This window comes from Tupaia chinensis, unplaced genomic scaffold, assembly GCF_000334495.1.
Source record: "Tupaia chinensis unplaced genomic scaffold, TupChi_1.0 Scaffold000407_4, whole genome shotgun sequence".
In the NCBI taxonomy this organism is placed as follows: domain Eukaryota; kingdom Metazoa; phylum Chordata; class Mammalia; order Scandentia; family Tupaiidae; genus Tupaia; species Tupaia belangeri.
The window spans coordinates 3,694,333-3,714,766 of record NW_006159912.1 but is presented as its reverse complement, the minus strand read 5'-3'; the positions used below and the strand labels follow the sequence as shown (position 1 = coordinate 3,714,766).

The 20,434-nt window shown below is 41.3% G+C and overlaps 1 protein-coding gene across 1 annotated transcript in view; it reads right to left on the bottom strand.

Moving 5' to 3' along the window:
• ACACA (acetyl-CoA carboxylase alpha) overlaps positions 1-20,434 on the bottom strand; it is a 335,657-nt gene that overhangs the window by 54,986 nt on the left and 260,237 nt on the right. Inside the window, exons 44-45 of the mRNA XM_006154441.3 lie at positions 19,693-19,813; positions 18,485-18,595 (exon numbers count right to left, since the gene is read on the bottom strand). Coding sequence (XP_006154503.1) covers positions 18,485-18,595; positions 19,693-19,813 — 232 coding nt within the window. The remainder of the gene's footprint in view (positions 1-18,484; positions 18,596-19,692; positions 19,814-20,434) is intronic.

Here is a 20,434-nt window from a genome sequence, read left to right as displayed (position 1 = left end):
GGGAGTTCCATGACTTAGCATGTCTTCCCTCTACAAGCTCAAATTCGGGGTTCTGATGCTTTGGCATTGTTCTGAGAAGACAGCAGTATTTCTACATTTCTTCTAACCTGGGTTCAGAAGAAACCTAATCAGGATTTAACGCAACCAAGAACATTCTATCTGGGCTAGAAACATAATTGTGATGTGAGAAGATTCATTTGATCTTGAAATTAAAAAGAAAAATAATAGGCTAGACTAAGAGTATCCAAATAGATCTCTCGGATCACCCCTCATCTTAGGAGATGGGGGCGGGGTGGGGAAAGACACATGGAAATGAAACCTGCTTCACTAACCAGAAACAAATGCTAACAATCATAGCTACTTAACAGTCGGTGAAGAGAAAGCAGTGCCCTCCAGTTCATCTTCAGTGACCGTATGTTTGAAGTATGCACCAGCAGAAGGAGGGCGCACACAATAGTTCCTGATTTATAGGGGTCGTTGCTGACTCAAGTGGTTTTAATGATTTTAGAATACTTCACAACAAAAGCTCCAACCAAGGAAACAGAATCTGGGCTAGGACAAAATCCATTCTAACTCCGAAATGATCTTGCTGGAACAGTTACACAAATCCTAATCAGCATCAGGAAGATGAAAAGCACCCACAGACAGGACCAGTTTTATCCTTAGTCTGTGCCCTGCCAACCCTCTACAGGGAAATACATGGGGATCAACCCTCGTCAACCTACCTACTGCATGAGGTAGGTGAGTTGCATTCATCTGTCTTTTAAGCCCCAACATATGTATTTCTATTTTTTTTTGAAGAGGATTTTTATTTTTTGCTATAGGGTGCGTGCGCTCACCAGAAAGACAGAGAGAGACAGAGAGACAGAAAGCGAGAGATCACTCCCCAGGGTGGATGGCCACGCCGCAATCCCTTCTCCTCCATTCTCCTCTCAGGATCTTGAGCACACACGCACATGTGCCTGGCATGAGTTTAAGCCACTGGGTCCAGGAATTGAACCACAGTCAACTACATGGGAGTCCAGCAACATAGCCATTGTGCTAACTGCTGGTCCCCATATGTATTTCTATTACAGTTAAGTTGCTTGCTATGTTCTGGTTCCCAAATTTTCTCTCTCACATTTTCTACCGCATGATACAAACTTTCTCTGCCTGACAAACATCAATAACCATTTAAGCAAGGGAACCACTCGAACCGAGGTGACTCTCCTGAGGCCCCACTTTGTTGCCCTCTGGGTCCAAGTGGAGAAGCAGTGCCATGACATATTATGAACAGGCACCACACCACCTCAGAGTCCTCTGCTGAAGCTGTGCCCATGCCGATGGAACTGGAGAGACTCTGAGAAGGGAGAGAATTTTCACCCACTCTCATATAAATGGAAGCCTCATACAGCGCTTCATTCATTGTAGCTGGCAGACCTGAGAATTATGGCAGCACATGAAAATGTGATTAGCAGAGACGCAATTGTTAAAGGGTCCACCAAAGATACTCCCTAGCCTTTAGGAATGTTGAGCTACCCAAGAAGCACAAATGAATGCAGTCATACATACAGGCTAAGGCCTCTGCTGCTGTTGCTGCTTATCGAGAGACACTGCAGACAGCTCAGGTTTACCACAGCTGACAGGCAATGAAAACAGTCTAATATACCGCCTGCTCTCGCCCTTAAATCCCTTTTTGGAGATCAAGATAAACACGTTCTTCCTCTCCCCAGTGCTCCAGACGTTTGACTGAAGTGGCAGAGCATTGTGAGGTTTTGTGCAAATGAAATCACTGTGTAATGCTGAATGAGTGTAGTATTTACTTGTCAGGGTATTTGTCAGCACAGACGTTGAGATTTCCAAGTTTCGTAGATGCAACTTAACTCAATTTTTTAAAAATTGCTTTTATCCTGAAACACACATTATGTAGGGGGACCTTAGATTTATAGGCAAATATTTGCAATCATGAGCTGAAGATCTGAAAAATAATGATGCATATTGATGATGGAGTGAAATATAAAATCTACTGCTGTTTCTCCCCCTTGTCTGGACTCCCACCCCCTTTCAAAAAAAAATCCTTGGTGGTTCAGAGCATCTTCTATTTAAAGATGCGGGGGTACAAAATTCCTGCCACATTTGGGAATTACGCTACCCATGTCGGGTCCTTGCTGCAGTCCTTCTCCTCATTAGGATACTTCCGTTCTCGGGAGGATTTGAGGAGAGGTTTTATCAATTTACTGAGCAATTGTCATCACTGGGCTTCATCCATGATTTTAGGTATCAACCTCACTCTGGGATTGTGAGGTTATTGATAAAGGTTTAGCTAAGGCAGAAAGATAGATACATATGAGAAAGAAAATTGTAGGAGTAGGGAAAAAGTGGCCAAAACAGGGACAAAAGAAAGGAGGAAGGGTGAGAAAGAGAGGAAAAGGGAGGAGGAGAGAAAAAAGGAAGGGAAAGAAAAAACCGTAATAGCTCATCTACTCTGTGCTGCTAATATCCTCCTCCCTGACCTGAGAGGACTACATTTTTAAAAGCTGACAAGTAATTCAATCTCCAATTAACAATTTTAAGTGGTACAGCACATATTATTGTGGAAATGTTTCTCCAGGAATACATCCAGGGGTGAGTGGAATTAAATCTCTAGGGAGAAAGGACCAGTACCTATGTGTCCAAGAATATTTGAGTCCCGAAATATAACTTCATACACAGCCATGGGCTTGTAATTTCTTTCCCCACCTTTATGGCCATGACGATCACTGGCAAGCTGGAATGTTGGTTGGCAGCTGGTAGCCTGGGGTTGGGGAAGGTAAGAGGCTCAGTGGCAAACTGCTGGCAGAGGAGAGAGAAGCCTCTGACCTGAGCCACAAATGTATTCAAGACCATCCACTGCAAGACTAAAAATCTCTCTGCAAGCAGCAAATTATGAAGTGATCAAGTTTGTTGAAGGACAAATTGGGGCACAGGGATTGTGCTACCAGTGTTAAAAGATATTTAGCCAAAACGAGACTGAGATACAGGCCAGAAATACACTGGAAGACTTGTGTTTACTGAGGTGTAAGGCTCACTGGAGATCAGAGGAATGAATTAGACGGCAGAAGGATGATAAGAATTTGAAGGTGGAGTGGGTGAGGAGCAGAGACTCATTTTTAATGGAAAGGGATAGCGAGGAGCCACATGATAGTTTGCTTGTCAAATGTATGAGAAAATGTGGAGGCTTCCAGAGAGAGTGACTGCCAAAAGAAATCACTCAGCCTCAGGATCCATCAACTGCTTAGAACTTGAGCGTACTGACAATAAACTAATTCCCAATATGAAAATTTATAACACGTTAAAGTCTGGTTTATTGAGGCATAATTTACATATAGCAAAATTGTCCATTTTAAGGTGTACAAGTCAATGAACACTGACAAACACACACAGTCATAGGTGTATAACCATCACCGTGATCAAGACACAGAACATTTTCATCACCCTAAAACATCACCCTAAAACATTAAACTTTCTAATCAGTTTCCTCCTTTCAACCCAAACCACCACTGATCTGCTTTCTGTCCTGATAGTTTTGCCTTTTATAAAACATGATATAAACAGAGTCTTCTGATGACATCTTCTTTCCAGTAGCATAAAGCATCTGAGACTCATTCATGCTGGTGCAGGCATCAGTGGTTCCTTTTTATTGCTGAGTGGTATTCTATTTTATGGAAACACCATAACTCATTATCTGTTTGCCTGTGGGTGGACATACATGTTGTTTTCAGTTTTAGGGGGTGGATTATAAATAAAGCTGCCATAGACATTGGTGTTTGGGTTTTTGTGTGGATATGTATTTTCATTTTTATTGGGTTAAATACTCAGGGGTGATATTGCTAGATTATATGATAAGCATATATACATGTGTGTGTATATATATATATACACACACATATACATTATATATAAATTTATATATAATATATATTTATATATATTTTATATATATATTTTATATATATATAAAGCCCCACCTTTTTCAAAGTAGCTGTCGCATTTTGCATTCCTAGTGACAATGTACAAGAGTTCCAGCTGTCTTGCATCCTCACTAACACTTGGTGTTTGTCAGTTAAACATTAAAAATAATTTTTTTAATGGTATCTAATTGTGGTTTTAATCTCTATTTTCCTAATGGCTGGTAATAAGCATCTTTTCATAAGCTTATTTATTATCCTTATAAAGGATAAGGTGAAGTATCTATTCTAATTTCTTGCTCATGTTTTTAATTACTGGATTGTTTCCTTATTATTGAGTTCTGAGAATTCTATATTCTGAATACCAAACTTTTATCAGATATATGTTTTCTACAGATGGAAATTTAAATAAAGAAAAAAAAAATCCCTGTTAAAAAGCCACCTCTAGCTAGTTTTCCTGGATAGGCCAGTATTGAAAGCAGATGGCTTCAGACTGACTGCCTCACCCACAGAGCTGGGCACTAAGGTTTAGAGTTTGCTGGGGCCTGACTTCTTAGGGAGGACTGACTCTTCTCTGAAGCTTTTTGGTTTCTGTATTCTCATTTACAAAAGGTTGGCAGAAATTTCGTTTTCTTCTCATAAAACACACAAAAAGCCTATTACTTTTCGCCTAAAGTATAAGCTCCACGAAAGCAGGAATCATACTTGTATCTTCACAGCACAAGTAGAGCTTTATACCTAACAGGCATGCAGTAAACACAGATGAACTATCACAATCGCTCATGCTTTATAAATGACACTTTGATTTATATTTTCAGTATGTTGACTACCATACACAAAAGTCATCATGGGCTGACATGTGGCATGGTGGCTAAGGGTGCTGGAATCCCATATGACCGACTGTGGTTCGAGTCCCAGACCTAGTGACTTGTTTTCTCACTTTCCCTCTTTCTCTCTCATTCTGTCCCTCTCTGGTCAAATTTAAATAAATAGGTAAATAAATAAGTGTTAAATAAAATAATTCCTAACAAAAGAAGTCCTTTGTATTAGTGTTATAATGTGTAGTGGCTTTCTTAAGCAAAACGAGTGGCTCAATCTTCCTACCTTTTTGGTTTTCCTCAGTGTAGATATTGGGTAATTGTTTTTTTTTTTTTTCCCTTTCAAAATTTTTTTTATCTAGAATTAAAATACTAACACTATATATTATAAAGACATACAACATTAGAATTGCTCTACTGAACTGCATAAACCTGCTTTATTTTTCATAAAAGGCATATTTTATCAATGGGTCAGATAGAAAATGATGATACTCAAAAATTGATTATATGTTCCAATGGTCTTGACTTCTCATATTTGCATCTTATAATATTGGTTAAACTTGAGTAGGTTCTTTTCCATAATAACTTTGATTTCTCAATTTCTCAGATATGCGTACTGTTTTAAAGGACTTAAATCCTAGACAGTGAGACATTATTAAAATTAGGAACCAGTCGAATCAACCAGAAAAACTTGAAGCCCAAGCATGGTAATCTGTAGTTCAATCTAAAAAGCTTTTAAAGCTTCTCCTTTCATAATTCAGCACTCCTGACTGTGTACATTAACTGATTAGACCGTGTGATGATGACCACTCTGAATGAGAAGGGACATAGCTCGATTTGGATCCATGCACAGGGGACATTTCCTAGAATGATGAACAGTCAGGAGTCAGGTTTCTAAATAGTCTCGTTTCCCACGTCTTTATCATATTCACACAGCAGTCTGTGCACAGCCAGAGCTCAGGTCTGTCTTCCTCCTAGAAAAGACTAGAGTCCTTGCATTTCTAATCTACCAACGTGTGCAGTTCTTGCACTTTTAATTTATGAGTGTTTGGGGGGGACCTCTCTGACTTGGGAACATATTGGCTCGGTCTAATGCTTGGAGATTATTAAACTTGGAGCTATGCTCCACTATCAAGTCTACAGATCTTTTATTTAGAAGATATGGTGCTCTAAATGCACAAAGAGCTCCCTGTCACCTTCACATTAAAGCCCCTAGTGCCTGGTAAATGGAATTATATAGCTGTCATCTCCTTTCCCCAAAGTTTTAAGAGTACAATGGGCTCATTTTTTCACACTCCATCCCAGCTTCAGAACTAAGAGACCTACTTTGTATTGATTTAAGGTCTCAGAAATAAATAAACCTGCTTCACCGCTGTGATTCACAACAAATTCATGATACACTATTGCATGATATATTTCAAGCTCTTGCTCTGGCTCTCTTTTTCCTCTGGTGAGTGATGGGGGAGGTGGGAGGTAGTGGGGAGCTGCAAAGCTGACAGCCTGATGGTTATTGGAGATGGCTGCTGACTGCAAATCCAAGAAAGACACTGTTGGAGGAGTATGGGATTTTTTATACTGGGGGGCAGGGGTGAGAAGCTAATTTACTCAGGTTTCAGACTAGGGTAGCAGGAGAAGAAAGGCTGAAGGGAGAAGAGGGGCTGACAGAGTAGTGAAGCTTCAAGTGAACACTGATGTGCAAAAACAGCTATGAACTTGTGCAGAAAGGGAGAAGGGTGAAGAAAATCCAACAATAGTGTACAGCTGAGTGGAAAATGAAGCTGACGAAACTGTTCCACCTAAGGGACCTTGCTCACAGACCTAAGTGGGCACTTATCTTGAGTTCAGGGGCTATGTTTCATTCCAGGCAGAACATACAGAGATCCTATGCGCCCAGAACAGAAGTACAGGCATTCTTCATTCTAATACTCAGGACACATCAGAATCCTACAAGTTGAAAGAGATACTCTAGAGAGAGGGAAAGATAAAAGAAAGATCCACAAGGATGAAGTGAGTTAGAGGCTGTTCACTGAGGTGAGAGGATAATAAATTCTAGCAGTTTGGCTTTTGTGTGCTTTCAGGATTTTGAGTACCTCAGTCTACATCACCTTTACCTTTACTCCACCAAATCTTAGACCCAATGTGTTTTAGCTAGTAACCTAAAAATACAGCACTCAAAAGGATCCGTCCTCCAGCCATGTGTCAAGATCCTGACTTTCAACAGGACAGCTGATAAGAAAGTAAGAGATAATCAGGCTCCAAAGTCTTGCACTATGAGGGAGACCTCTAAGGCTCCATAGAGTACGTCAATAGGTTCTAGCTATTTCTCTTGTAATTACTACTTATTTCATATTTTGAACTGGTAAAATGTTATTTATGAACCAGTTTCTTTTCTATCTTGGGATGGTATTTTCATCTTTACTATATTTGTTGTTGAAACAAGGCCACTCTGAAGGCAAAAGTACACAAGAAAAGATTTTGGTTCCATTCAATATCCCATAGTCACACCACAAAAGTGGGCATTTCAAACACTATTTTTAAGAGCAGTATAGCTTTAAGGAAAAAAAAAAAGTATTGAGTTCCTCTTCAGTTGAATTTTTAAAGCACGATTATTTTTTTTTAAGATTTTTGACATAGGGCATGTGCGCTCACCAGAGAGTGAGAGAGAGAGGGAAAGTGAGAACTCGCCCCCAGGGGGGGTGTGCATGCCATAATCTCTTTTCCTTCATTCCCCTCTTGGGATTTTGGGCATATATGCATATGTGTTCAGCATGATTTTCAAGCTGCCAGGTCTGGGATGTGAACCACAGTCAACCGTGTGGGAATCCAGTGCCTTAATCAACCAGCATGCCACCTGCCGGTCCCTTTTAAGCATAACTAAGTAAATATCTGGCAATGTCAGAGGAAATTCAACCAATGTTTGAGTAGTTGGATTTTTGAAGATCCACCTACAAAAATGTCAACATTTATAATTTTAGGTTATAATTGTGAATGACATAGAGCATTGGGCATGTACGCTTACCTGAAAGAGAGAGAGAGAGAGAGACAGAAAGTGAGAAATCCCTCCCTGGGGGGATGGCCAGGCTGCAATCTCTTCTACTTCATTCTCTTCTCAGAAATTTGGGCATGCATGTACATGCACCAATGTGATTTTTAAGCTGCCAGGTCTAGCATTTGAACCACAGAGTTGGCCATGTAGGATCCAGTATCTTAACTACCATGCCACCTGCCGGCTCCAAAATATAGAAATTTTAAATCATTATGCTCTGCAGCTTCCATTCCATTCCATTCATTTCACAAATATGTAAAATATGATGAGTTAATCATTAAGTATATGTGTTACATATACTTAAGATTACACTATTATGTAATCTCATTAATATATATAATACCCTGAAGAGTAATAATGGCTTTTGGTTCCCCTCCCCCAATCTATCTTCTCCCTGACCCAGCCAAGTTATGGATGAGCATGGAGACTGCACAGTAACATGGTTCCTAGCTACAGATCGATATACATCTTCACAGCATCACAGGACACTAGAAATTAAAGAGAATTTAAGATTAAGGGATCCTCTAGTCTTCCATTTTAAGGTGAGAAATGTATTATGCCTCCTGTTTTACAAAGAGGAAACAGACCCAAAGTTAAAATTAGACCGAAGTTGCTTACCTAGAAAATGGCTGGGAGGACAATGATCAAAAGTGTTTTGTTTTTGTTCTTACTATTTTGGTTCTTAACCTAAATTTTCTGTAACTCTGAAATTGTTGAACGTATTTGTAATAGTTGTCAAACGTGACATTTTCTGAGTATGTATTCAATGCCCCAAGCAGGGACTCAGAATCTTTGCTTTAAATGAGCTGGTACTTGTGGGTTCTCAACACCACTGTATACACGTTAGACTCCTTTAGAGTCAGAACTTTTGTCATGGAGCTCTGAATCACAACCCAGCATGCAAGATCTCCAAATCAGAGTACTCAGGATCAGGCTGCTGGTGTATTCATGAGCTAAACATATCTGCTCCAGTTTTTTTTTTTTTTTTTTTTTTTTTATTTTTGGGGAGGTTTTTGATATAGGGCGTGTGCGCTCGCCAGAAAGACAGAGAGAGACAGAAAGTGAGAAATCACCCCCCAGGGGCGATGGCCATGCCGCAATCCCTTCTCCTCTATTCTCCTCCCAGGATCTTGGGCACAAACACACACGCACCTGGCGTGAGTTTAAGCCACCAGGTCCGGGACTTGAACCACAGTCGGCTACATGGGAGTCCAGCGACATAGCCATTACGCCAACTGTTGGTCCCTCTGCTACAATTTTATACCAAACCAGAAGAAAGTTGAACAAAATACAAACAGAACCTCCCCAAATGGGGTCACATTTATCTATATTCTGTATGAGTATGTGGGTGGGAGAGTGGGTTTGAAAACTAAGAGATCTGCCCATTGCAATCCTTTCGGAGAACTCATTCATACTGCTAAAGCAAGGCTTACTCAGACAGGAAGCTAAAATGCCCTCTTTAAAAAGGAGAGCGATCCCATCTGGAGTACAGGGACCGTCTATTGTGAAAATAGGTAGTTAGGGACTTTTAAAAATGCAAATTGCTGAACTGATCCTTAGAGTGATTATGGGCTATTGTATCAACAAGTCCTTGGGGACTACTGTAGACAGATGACTGACACATATACTACCCTATCATGACCGAACATGGTGCCTCTCACATTAATGGCTTTCCAAAGTGTGTCGATTGTCTTTAGATAACATCTATTGGGAAAGTCAATACACGAATGTACTGCCACTGCAAGAACTGCCATCTAACATGTTCTTAAAGAAATGTTTGCCTTCAAAGAATCAGAAAGTACAAAGAATTTTATGTTTGTGTTTCTTTTCCAGGGCCTGGATGATGAACTGCAAAGAGAAAGAACCCTAAATATATAACTCAGGGAAGACTACAACAGCGTCTAAGTGCTTCACACACTAATCCGTTTCATCTTCACAACAAAACCCTGGTAGGTAGGTTCTATTATTACCCTCCATTTTACAGTTAATAAAATAGCAGCCTGGAGATGCTTAGTAAACTGTCCAAAGTCACACAATTTGTAGTGGTAGAGACTATTAAACCCAGGCAGCCTGGCTCTAGATCTATGCTCTTAACCTAAGTTATGTGAAAGTTACAGTGCTGCCCAATCCACAGTGAGAACCAAATCCCCTCTCCTCACTTCCTGAGCTTCCATGACTCTGTCAAATGTGTCACAGAGTTACAGGTGAGCACAGAGACTGCACAGTACAGACCCTTGTGCAACAGACAAGTTTCACTCAGCGGAGGAACTCTGGTACTGTGCCCAATAGAATCTGCTTGACAACTTCACATTTTATACTGCATAGCTACCATAAAAATATGTTTATTGACACTGAGACTCAGAGAAGGATGTGATCTACTTGTACCAAGTTGAATGGCATCAGCCCCCTATGGGACAACAGCCCGAGCCCCACCCATCATATGATTTATTTTTTCCTGGCAGGTTCATTGGAAATAGGGGCTTGATTTCACTAAGGTAGATGAAAATATGTTTTTTTTTTTTAAATCTTTCTAAAAGATAAAGAGGGCTTGGTCTGCTCTGTAGGCTGAGGCCACGTGGGAGGCATGGGCTTGATGCCCAGTCCACCATGAACGCTGGGCCATCCAGAGGCTGAGACAGAAGGGTCACAAGCTTGAGACAGGTCTAGGTAACACAGTGAGACCCTACTTGAAAGAGCTGTGTGTAGTGGTGCACTTGTAATCCCCGCTACTTGGGAGGCTGAGACAGAGGATCATGACAGAATGAGGCCCTATTGTAAAAAAGGAGAAAGAGAGAGAGAAGTAAAAGCTTTACAAAGTTTTACAAAGAAGTCAAACATTGGCATCTGAGTGAATCTATTACTCACACATTGGCCCAGAGGCCTTACCTCCACATGTCCTGAGGACAACCATAAACAGCAAATCTGGTTTCTATGTAGAGAGTGGGCTCTCATCGAGTCTGAAAGAATGAACTGGGAGCTAACAGCAAGAGGGTACATCAGTATCCCATTACAATACTAGGCCCTTCTAGGCTATCTGCCATCTGATACTACATAGACACACGAAATAGAAACCCAGAGGAGACATGGAGGGGGCAGGACAGTAAATATGAACATTACTGCAAATTTCCAAATAGCAAGTGTTTAAAATGTTTATTTGGGGCTAGCAGGTGGTGTGGTGGTTAAGGTGTTGGCCTCCCACGTGGCTGACTACAGTTTGAATCCTGGACCTGATGATTTGAACATCATGCCAGGCATGTGTGCTTGCATGACCAAAATCCCAAGAGGAGAATAAAGAAAAAGGGATTGCGGAGTGGCAGTCACCCCTGGGGGAATGATTTCTTGGTTTCCCTCTTACTGTCTCTTTCTGGCAAGAGCACAAACCCCATGGCAAAAAAAAAAAAAAAAGAAAAAGAAAAATTTTAAAAGTTTATTTATTTTATTCATAATAGTACACACTTGCATGAGAGAGAAGTACTCTGAACAGAGTCTCATCATGCCAAGATCCCCTTTTTCTGCTCTCCGGCCTCAAGATCTTGGCATGTGTACGCACACACACACAGCAAGTTGACCCAGGGATCTGAACCCACAATGGCTTCTAGCACTAAAGTTCACTTTGCTGCTGGTTGTGTTACCAGGCTATGCTCTAAGAAGCATCTTGACTTAGGAATTTATATTCTACAAATCAACTCAGATACTTAAAGGTCTATCTTACTGATCTTCAGGTACATAGGTTTCTGCCTTTCCCAGGCCAGTATCCCACAAGCAGAATAGTTTGCCACATCCATCAGGTCTACCTTCACTTCATCTGAGGCATTTTGTGCCATCTGCCACCCACAGCATACAGTTCCTGGACTTAGGAACCTATGATCTACTACCTTGAGTGACAGCAAGCCCTTAAAAGCTTATTTATGTGGGAACCAGCAGTTAGCGTAATGGCTATGTCACTGGACTCCCACGTAGTCCACCGCGGTTCGTGTCCCGGACCCGGTGGCTTAAAACTCACGCCGGGCGCGTGTGCATGCGTGCCCAAGATCCCGAGAGGAGAATGGAGGAGAAGGGATTGCGGCGTGACCATCCCCCCTGGGGGGTGATTTCTCGCTTTCTGTCTCTATGTCTCTCTCTGTCTGGCGAGCGCACGCGCCCTACAGTGAAAATCTCTCCAAAAAAAAAAAAAAAAAAGCTTATTTATGTCATCACTCTTATAACTTTTGGATAAAAAGGAAAATGACCAGAACACTTTCACCTCTTAGGCCTGTGAACACTGAGCACAAAGGTCTGAGACCTTCTTCAATAAAACTTAGAACATGGAAGTTCAGGGACCAGCAGTTAGCGTAATGGCTATGTCGCTGGACTCCCGTTATGTAGCTGACTGCCGTTCAAGTCCCAGACCAGGTGGCTTAAACTCATGCCAGGTGCATGTGCATGCATGCCCAAGATCCCGAGAGGAGACTGGAGGAGAAGAGATTGCGGTGGGGCATCCCCCCTGGGGAGCGATTTCTCGCTTTCTGTCTCTCTCTGTCTTTTTGGTGAGCACATGCCCTATAGCAAAAGCCTCTCCAAAAAAAAAAAAAGAACATGGAAGTTCATATCCTGGCCCTAACCTAGACTCTGTCAATGGAACCAAGTTACTTTCTCTATTACTGTTTTAGGGTTAGGGTTACAGATAGGTTCTTCTGATCTGTAAAATGGCCCCAACATCAATACCTCACCCCAGAAGACAGCAAGGAACCAGACAGATGGTCCTGATTTTCATTTTCAAATAACACCATTTGGGTTGCCTCTAAACACCAGGCATTGTCTTCAGTTCAAATGTGCTTCTGCAACACTCAAAAAGATCCAAATACTCTATCTCCCTTTGACTTGGTAATACTTTTAATATTTTACAAATATCTATAGGCAACAAAGCAAGATCATGTGGAAAGAAAATATACAAAGACCACAAGAGAAAGGGATAAGATTACAAATACAGAAACACTTTTGGGTCTTGGAATAAAAGACTAGGTCCAGATAGCGGCACAGTTCTAAAATGTGATGTTCTGTGAGGGTGACTCACATAGGAAAGTTCCCGTTAGCATCCAGAACCTCACTGAGTATGCCCAGCACACACTTGCCCATGATCAAATGTGGACAGGAATAGGGGTTAATCGGTATCAGGTTCCTGTTGGGAGTGTTGTTTCTCTGTTTCTCTCACTCACAGAAATAAATTAATCGACTTAAGAAAAAAAAAAAAACGATACAGTGGCAAAGAATGGTGCCTATGATAAAAATGTTTAATGTACGGTAAAACCACTGAAAGTGAAAATACAGGAAACCGCTGGAATATTTATATTTTATATGCTGGTTACTATCGTTGGCTAGAAAAAGAAATCCTTTTAAAAATGAGTCTTGGGCCAGCAGGTGATGTGGAGGTGAAGGCAGCTTGATCCCACATGGCTGACTCCATGGTTCAAGTCCCAGACCTGGCAGCTTGAAAATCACAGAGAGTGCATGTGTGTGCATGCCCCAAATCCCACGAGCATGGAGAAGAAGGGACGGGGTGTGGCTATCCCCTCTGGGGGAAGGTGGAGGGGGGTGACTTCTCACTTTCCCTCTCTCTGTCTTTCTCCAGAGAGTTTATGCACCCTACAGCAAAACTAAAAAAAAAAAAAAAAAAAAAAAAGGAAAATGAGTGTTTGGAAGCTCAAACGGTAGGAAGGTACAAATTAATTTGAAACAGGTCAGCTAACAATGGGCAACACCAAGCGTACACCGAGATAAAAGCTTGATGCACATATGCAACGTAGGTTTGGGATGTGTCTCTTTAGCTTCATATCTATTAAAGGAAGAAATAATTTACATGCTGCAGCATTATAGAAATATGATATGTGAGTGTCAACCCTTTCTCTTCGAATTGAACCATGTTAAGTCAAATCAGTGATGGGGTTGAGGGGGAGGAGGTAGAAGGGTAGGGAAAAAGGAGGAAGAAAGAAAGTTTTTTTTAAAAAAATCTCTGCCTCAGCAAAAGTTTTCATTAAAATTTTAGACAAATGATCCCTGTGTCCTTCTCCCTGCTGCCTGGGGCTCCATGCTATTTCTATGCAAATAACAACCTCGTGGTTTATATCTTATTATTTCCACCGGAGCTGCAGCGACATGACCTGAGACGTGTAAGAGGTGGGGAGGGGGAGATTGGAGAGGAGAGAGAAAGAGAGAGAGGGAGAGAGAGAGAGATGGAGTGGATGTTCACTCAAGTGTGAAAAAATATTGTCAGGAGTGAGCGTCAAGAACAAAAAAAAAATTGCAGGGATAACGTGTTTATTTCAGTCCCCCCAGCTCCCCACCCCGACCCCCCCTTGCAAACCGGCACCTTTTAAAATTCATTGGGCATCAGGCGATCATGCACAATCCATCTGCTTTCACTTTATCATTTGCATTTCATGCCTCCTGGCTTTTGATGTGCTGATACTTTGATGCAGTCAGGAGACGCGCATTATCATTATTTCAATTTTCAAAGGGGTCAACGGGATCGGCACTTGCACACACAAGATTTTTTTTACCTACAACCTCTGCACACCCCCCTTCTTATTCTTCACCCCAATGTTTAACATAAAGGATGAAGGCTCAAAAAGGCGGGGGGGAGGTCAAATGTTTATAGTCTAAGACTATATGTAAGCTTGCGTATGCTGCCTATGTTTCCACTTTACACAGGTACACAGATTCTATGGGCAAAATAGTCAAGACTGAAGGAAGGAGGCTCTACAGTGTTTCAAACACACAAAGACTTTCTCACACATCAACACTCAAGGAGGCACACCTCAGAGAGTGAGGGATCTATAAGCAAAACATAGACACAAAGAGACAGAGAGACCAGCATTCACACAAGAAGAGACATGCACACAGAGTGATTTCACACACCCAGAATACTCGAAACAGAGAGATACCTATAGAAAGAAAGGCAACAGAGACAGAGAAAGAAACCAGAACACACAAAGAACACACACAAGCGGTGAGTGAGAGGAAGCAATTTGAGCATGGAAGCTCCTGTATAGTTTCCCTCTTCATCCCTGATAAGCCACGGGGGTGGTAGGACATGCTTAACGAATTTGCACGAACTCTGGTGTCTTCTAGCAACATGACTCTATACTTAAAAGGTGCTGACATGAGGATAGTGAAGCAGGCAGAGCAAGGTTAGGCAACCTCTATAACTCATCAGTCCCTTCAGCTAAAAATGATCATGTCCTTTAGGAAATGGGCATTGTTTGGTAAGTTATAATCTTTTCCCCTGCAACTAGGCTTTTCCTTTAACAAGCAGCCCTATAGGCTAGGAAAGAAGCTGAGAATAATGAATTTGATCAGAACAATTCAACCAGATTTTAAGAAAAAGTCACTAATGCTTTCTGTATGGCACAAATAAAATTCAAATAGGAAGTTTTCTGGGGAAAAAAACAACAACCACCTTTGCATTTTGTAATATTCATTGTGTAGAACATAGTATCTAGAGGGGAAAAAAGAAATCAGTGTCAAAAGCTACATTTCAGAAATTAACTCTGTTCAGATATGGAAACACTATGGAAATTAGGTATCGTTTAAAAATTCTACACTTGGGACCAGAAGTTAGCATAATGGCTATGTTGCTGGACTCCCTAGTAGTCGACTGCGGTTTGAGTCCTGGACCTGGAGGTTTAAAACTCATGCCAGGTGCATGTGCGTGCGTGCCCAAGATCCCGAGAGGAGAATGGAGAAGGGATTGCAGCGTGGCCATCCCCCCTGGGGGGTGATTTCTCACTTTCTGTCTCTCTGTTTGTCTGGCAAGCACATGCGCCCTATAGCCAAAACCTCTCAAAAAAAAAAAAAAATCTACCCTTGGGGCCGGCAGGTGGCATGGTGGTTAAGGGTGAATATTACAACCATGGTTCAAGTCCAGGACCTGGTGGCTTGCTTTCTCACTTTCTTTCTCTCTCTCTCACTCTGTCCTTCTCTGGTCAAATTTAAAAATAAGTAAGTACATAAGTAAAGTAAAATAAAATATTTTATTAAAAAATTCTACCCTTATAGGTAATGGTACCTAAAAGTTTCTTCAGTGCTTATCAATATCTTACCCTAAGAAGGCATCTAAAAGAACAACTTAAAATATATTAATACTCTCACCAGGCATGAGGAGAAAAAATTAAGATTCTCAATAGTTTCTCCCACCACAGTAATCATTTTCAGCAGGGGTGGTTCACATATGTTTTTTTTCTCTTTTTGTTCTAGAGGGCCCATGCACTTGCCAGAAAGAGACAGAGAGACAGAAAGCGAGAAATCACCCCCCAGGGGGAATGGCCACGCCGCAATGCCTTCTCCTCCATTCTCCTCTCGGGATCTTGGGCACGCACTCACGCACACGTGCCCAGCGGGAGTTTTAAGCCACCGGGTCTGGGACGGGACCCGCGGTCGACTACATGGGAGTCCAGCGACATAGCCATTATGCTAACTGCTGGTCCCAAGATTCTCAATAGTTTCTCCCACCACAGTAATCATTTTCAGCAGGGGTGGTTCACATATGTTTTTTTTCTCTTTTTGTTCTAGAGGGCCCAAGCACTTGCCAGAAAGAGACAGAGACAGAGAAAGAGAGACAGAGTAGAAAGCACCCCTACCCTATGAAGAATGGTCAGGTCGCAATCTCTTCTCCTCCATCTCTGTCCTGCCTCCTTTCGGGATTTTGGGCACACACACCCACACATCTGACATGTCTTTCAAGCTGGTCCAGTTCCTTAACCACCAAGTCATGGAGTGGGCCCACAATTTTCATTTTTAGGCTTCTCTACAAAAAAGGGAAGAGGACAGTCAAGTTTGCCATTATTAGCACTATCCTGCCTTTCCTTGGAGAGAAAAGCAAACTCAGAGAGGGAGACAACATTCTTAAGAATGTACAGAGAAAGCTAATCACATCAAATGATTACTCTCATTTCTGACATCCCCAAAAGCTAATAGGACCAATGGAAGTACAAAACTGTACTAAATGAAAACAGTGGAAATGAAAATAATCCTTCCACTAGAAAGTCAAAGTTTGGCAAAATATTACTACAAGTCTAGTAAACACAATATCCAATTCAACTTACTATCTGTGTTATCACTCCACAAGCTCCATCACCAAACCATGTAAGGAGGGAAAGGCAAACCAAAATTTCAATACGGGTTAATGCTGTGCACCAAGTATGACATATTTTAACTCATGTCTTCTCATTTAATGTCCACAGTGTTATTTAAAGGTGTAAACTATTATACCCTTTAAAAGATAAGAAGACTGTGAGCACCAGGGAGCCAGCACCAGACTATTCCATTACACATCTCTGCCTCTGGAGAGAAAATAACATTCCTATGCCTGCAAAGATGCGAAGTCAGAATTGCATTGTCTTCGGTATATCCTGGTACTCTTCGATAATTTTCACTTTTTTCTTTTAGATTTTTGCCACAGGGCACATAAGCTTAGAAAGAGACATAGAGAGAGAGAGAAGTGAGAAATCATCCCCCAGGGAGGATGGCTACACCACAATCATTTTCCTCTGTTCTTCTCTTGGGATTTTAGGCATGCATACACACATGCCTGACCTATTTATGTAGCCACCAGGCCCCAGATTCAAATCACAGTCAGCCATGTGGGATCCAGCACCTGAACTACCATGCCACCTGCTGGCCTAAATTTTCACGCTTACTGGCGGTAACCTCACCATCCATTTTTCATCCCATGGAAAAGGGCCTATGAACTAGAAATAAAGATATACAAACCCTTCTTTGGAAGGAAAGATACATTTCTACATCAGGTTCTTTACAAGCAATCCACCCACACACCGGTCTACCCATCTTCATACTCAATATTTATCAAGGACTTTCACTATGTACAAGAAACCACCATAAGTGTCCCTTTTTATAGGTGTATCACAAATACGTTACAACTTCATGTACTCAACAGCAGCCTGTGCCTCATCCATGGTGTGGATCCAAACTGGGAATACAACTGGATTAGAGACAGCTCTATGTGTGAGAACAGATATTCTTACATTTCTTGCTTATAGATGAGAAAAATGAAAGAAAAAAGGGCAGAATGGAAGCATTCGATTAACCTCAGTCTTTCTTGAAAGACATTAGAGTGTAAGTGCTATGGAGCAGGGATTTTAAGTGGTTTGTTCACTAACATAATCTCAAGGCTTGAAACAGTAGCTGGCATGTAGTAGGTACTCAAATTGTCTGCGGAATGAAATGAGTGAAAAGGCAAGCGAGTCAGTGGGCAAGGGAAATCAAGAGAGACGGGGGGAAAGACAGAATAAGGAAGGCACAGATCAATGAGTGAAAAGGCAAGCGAGTCAGTGGGCAATGGAAATCAAGAGAGATGGGGGAAAGACAGACTAAGGAAGGCACAGATCGAATGGCTTCCCTTCAGTCAGGATCTTGAATTAAGGATTCACAATAATCTTGGCCCAGCTGCATCAGCACATGCTGAATGCTACTGCTTGGCGGTCTGAGGGTACACAGGAGGCCCAGGGTTGATTCTCAACCCACCCTGAAAAGCTACGTGCAATGATATGTGCCTATAGTCCCAGCTACTCAGGAGGCAGAGGCAGAGGCAGAAGGATCGTGGTGTCGCAAAACGCAGTCTTAAAAAAAGAAAAAAAAGAAGGAATTCATAATAATCTTCAAAGAACTTCACATACTTCTCCCAAACCCTAAAAACTTACTTTGTTGAGGGCCCCAGCACCTGTCAGAATTATGTGAGAATTCTCAACCTGGATGGTTCTCTGTCCCAGCCGGACCAAGTAAGCCCCAATCCCAATGGCCCGGCACGTCACCTTAAAAGAGAATAAATTCAACAAGTCACTTATTCTATAAGAACTAATGCATAGAGATATAAATCCAAGCTAACAGAAACAATTATTGCTTTTTATGAATTCTGATTAATAACAATACCAATATCAACAAGATAAAAAAAAAATCCTGGTCAAGGAAAAGAAGAGAAAAAATTCATTCAATGATTTGAGTATTAGACACTAAAGTGAGTATAGGCCCTTTACTTCTCCTATATTTTTGTCCATTTAACAGATGGTTTATACCCACTAGAAGTAAACAAGATAAGAAGAAATTCAAGCTATTAAAACTTTAATAGACTGGACCAGCAGGTGGTGTAGTGGTTAAGGTGACGGCCTCCTATATAGTTGATTACAGACCAAGTCTGAGACCCAGAGACTTGAAAATCATGCCAGGAACATGCGCACGCATGCCCAAAGTTCCGAGAAGAGAACAGAGAAGGGATTGTGGTATGGCCATCCCTCTGGAGCGCAGGTTTTTTCACTTTCCCTTTTTCTCTGTCGCTCTCTGGTGGGCTCACATGCCCTGTGGCAAAAACCTTAAAAAAATAAAAAAAAATAAAAAGTCTGGCAGACTATCAGGGCCAGCAAATTATATGGTATTTAAGGAGCTGGACTCCACATGGCTGACTGTGGTTTTAGCCCTGGTGTTCATGAAGACCATGCCATGTCATATGTGGACATGCCCACAATTCCAAGAGAATGGAAAAGAAGAAATTGCAGCATGGCTATACCTCCTGGGGGATGATTTCTCACTTTCCCTTTCTCTATTGCTCTCTGTCTCTCTTCAGCGAGTACAAGAACAATATGGCAAAAACCTTAAAAAAAAAAAAAAAAAAAAGAAAGAAAAAAAGTCTGGTAGACTATTTAGAGGCCCAAAATGAGGTGTTGGTTTTATTTAGGAAATTAAGTTATTTACATTATCCTATCTTCCCATTATCATGCATAATTAAAATAAGATTATAAATATGTAATTTTTAAGTAATGCTCTCATTTGGGACTGACTAGCAGTGATGGGGGCAAAAAGTAAACATAGCCTCATGGTCAGCTCTCTAAAAATTTCATATTCTGGAAAGGTTTACCAGGCTGATGGTAATGATTTCATCATAAGCCAATGAGGATTCTCCAGCAATCATTCCAGAAGCTCGAAGGTTCTCTGTTCCGAGTCCCTCTTCTTTCCCGATAATATCTGTTATCTTGTACCTATTGGATATAACCACGTCAAATTACAAAGGTTAAACACAGCAACAGCAATCCATTAAACAGCAATCACCATTTAAAGGCTGCTGAAAGTATACTGCAAGTTTGTATTTAACACCAGTGCTTTATGCCTCTCCTCTTACACGCTTCATCCCTAGGTCTTTCATTCTTAGTCTTTCCTATAGAACCTGGAAGCAATGTGGTATAATAAAAAGAGCAAAATCTGGGATTAAGCAGGTAGGTTTAAATCCTTGCTCTGATACATACAGCAGTATGACTCTGGGGATAATAATGAAGTAACTTCTATGAAAAGGGGATATAGTATCTACCGCTAAGGGTTGCCCTAAGAGTTAAATCAAAGCAATGAGAGAAGGGTCTTGATACACAGATGGCCCTGGAATTTTAGATGTCCTCTCTTACTTTCCAGAAGAAGATTTTTAAAAGCAGAGTCAATGTATTTCTCTATAAGAAGCAAAAGCCATTAAATAACAATTTTAGACAACTTCACATAGGAATAAAAAGCCCGAACAGAAGGGTAGTGGGAATGCTCAGCCCAGTTTCTCAAGTCAAAAGTTCTTTTTTAAGACAAGGATGAAGGGGAAGATTAAAACAGCACACTCCCAT